Here is a 717-nt window from a genome sequence, read left to right as displayed (position 1 = left end):
TGGGCCGAATTACCACATCTTCCGGTGCTGCTAATCCTCAATGAGCGCTTTGGAAATCAACGCAGGTATTTTAGCGATTTTAATTGTAGAGTCCAAAAAGTATGTAATGTTAATAATGTAGTCTGATATCGTAAAATGAATACAAACCCGTAATGTTAGATTTTTACAATTGTTTCCAAAGTATTTTGAATTGAACGGTGAACAACAAATTAAGCTTTGACGCTCTCTATAACGTTAGTTACTCACAATAGTATATTAGATAATTGATAATTTATTACCTTGTGGTTCAAATCCTCGCTTGCTGGATGCTCCGTATGATATCTCCCTGAGCTTTCCACTTTCATCCACATAACCGTATTTCCCTGCGACGTCACCGCTCGGATACTTGGTTTCAATCTTGAACGAGCCATCTGCAGCTTCATAACCGTAGCTGTAGGAGCCGTCGTCGTTCTGTCTATTGATTTGCTTGAGGATGGGCACCGGTGTAGTGGTAGGACCCTGTTGTCCATGCTGGCAATGTACGCAAGCGAGCCACGCCGCGCATAATATTATAGTCTGAAAGTAGAAGCGATAATTTTAATCGTATTATATTTACTACTAAAATAAATTACTGTATGGATGTGCGTGTTCTAGCGTAATTCTTGAATCTCCGACATGGCTTTCACTGGAGGGTAGCTGACATGGATAGGCATGATATAGGCTACTTTTTTTAAATTC

General features: G+C 39.9%; 1 protein-coding gene across 1 annotated transcript in view; it reads right to left on the bottom strand.

Moving 5' to 3' along the window:
• The window catches only part of LOC106108181 (endocuticle structural glycoprotein SgAbd-3-like), a gene marked incomplete at both ends in the record, with an annotated part of 915 nt that extends 360 nt beyond the window's left edge, over positions 1–555 (bottom strand). The window contains one exon of the mRNA XM_013289283.1: positions 279–555. Within this exon, the coding sequence (XP_013144737.1) occupies positions 279–555 (277 nt within the window). The remainder of the gene's footprint in view (positions 1–278) is intronic.
• Between the last annotated feature and the right edge of the window lie 162 nt (positions 556–717).

Source organism: Papilio polytes, unplaced genomic scaffold, assembly GCF_000836215.1.
Source record: "Papilio polytes unplaced genomic scaffold, Ppol_1.0 DF821767.1, whole genome shotgun sequence".
In the NCBI taxonomy this organism is placed as follows: Eukaryota; Metazoa; Arthropoda; class Insecta; order Lepidoptera; family Papilionidae; genus Papilio; species Papilio polytes.
The sequence above is the reverse complement of the archived record's forward strand: the minus strand, read 5'-3'. Positions and strand labels throughout refer to the sequence as shown.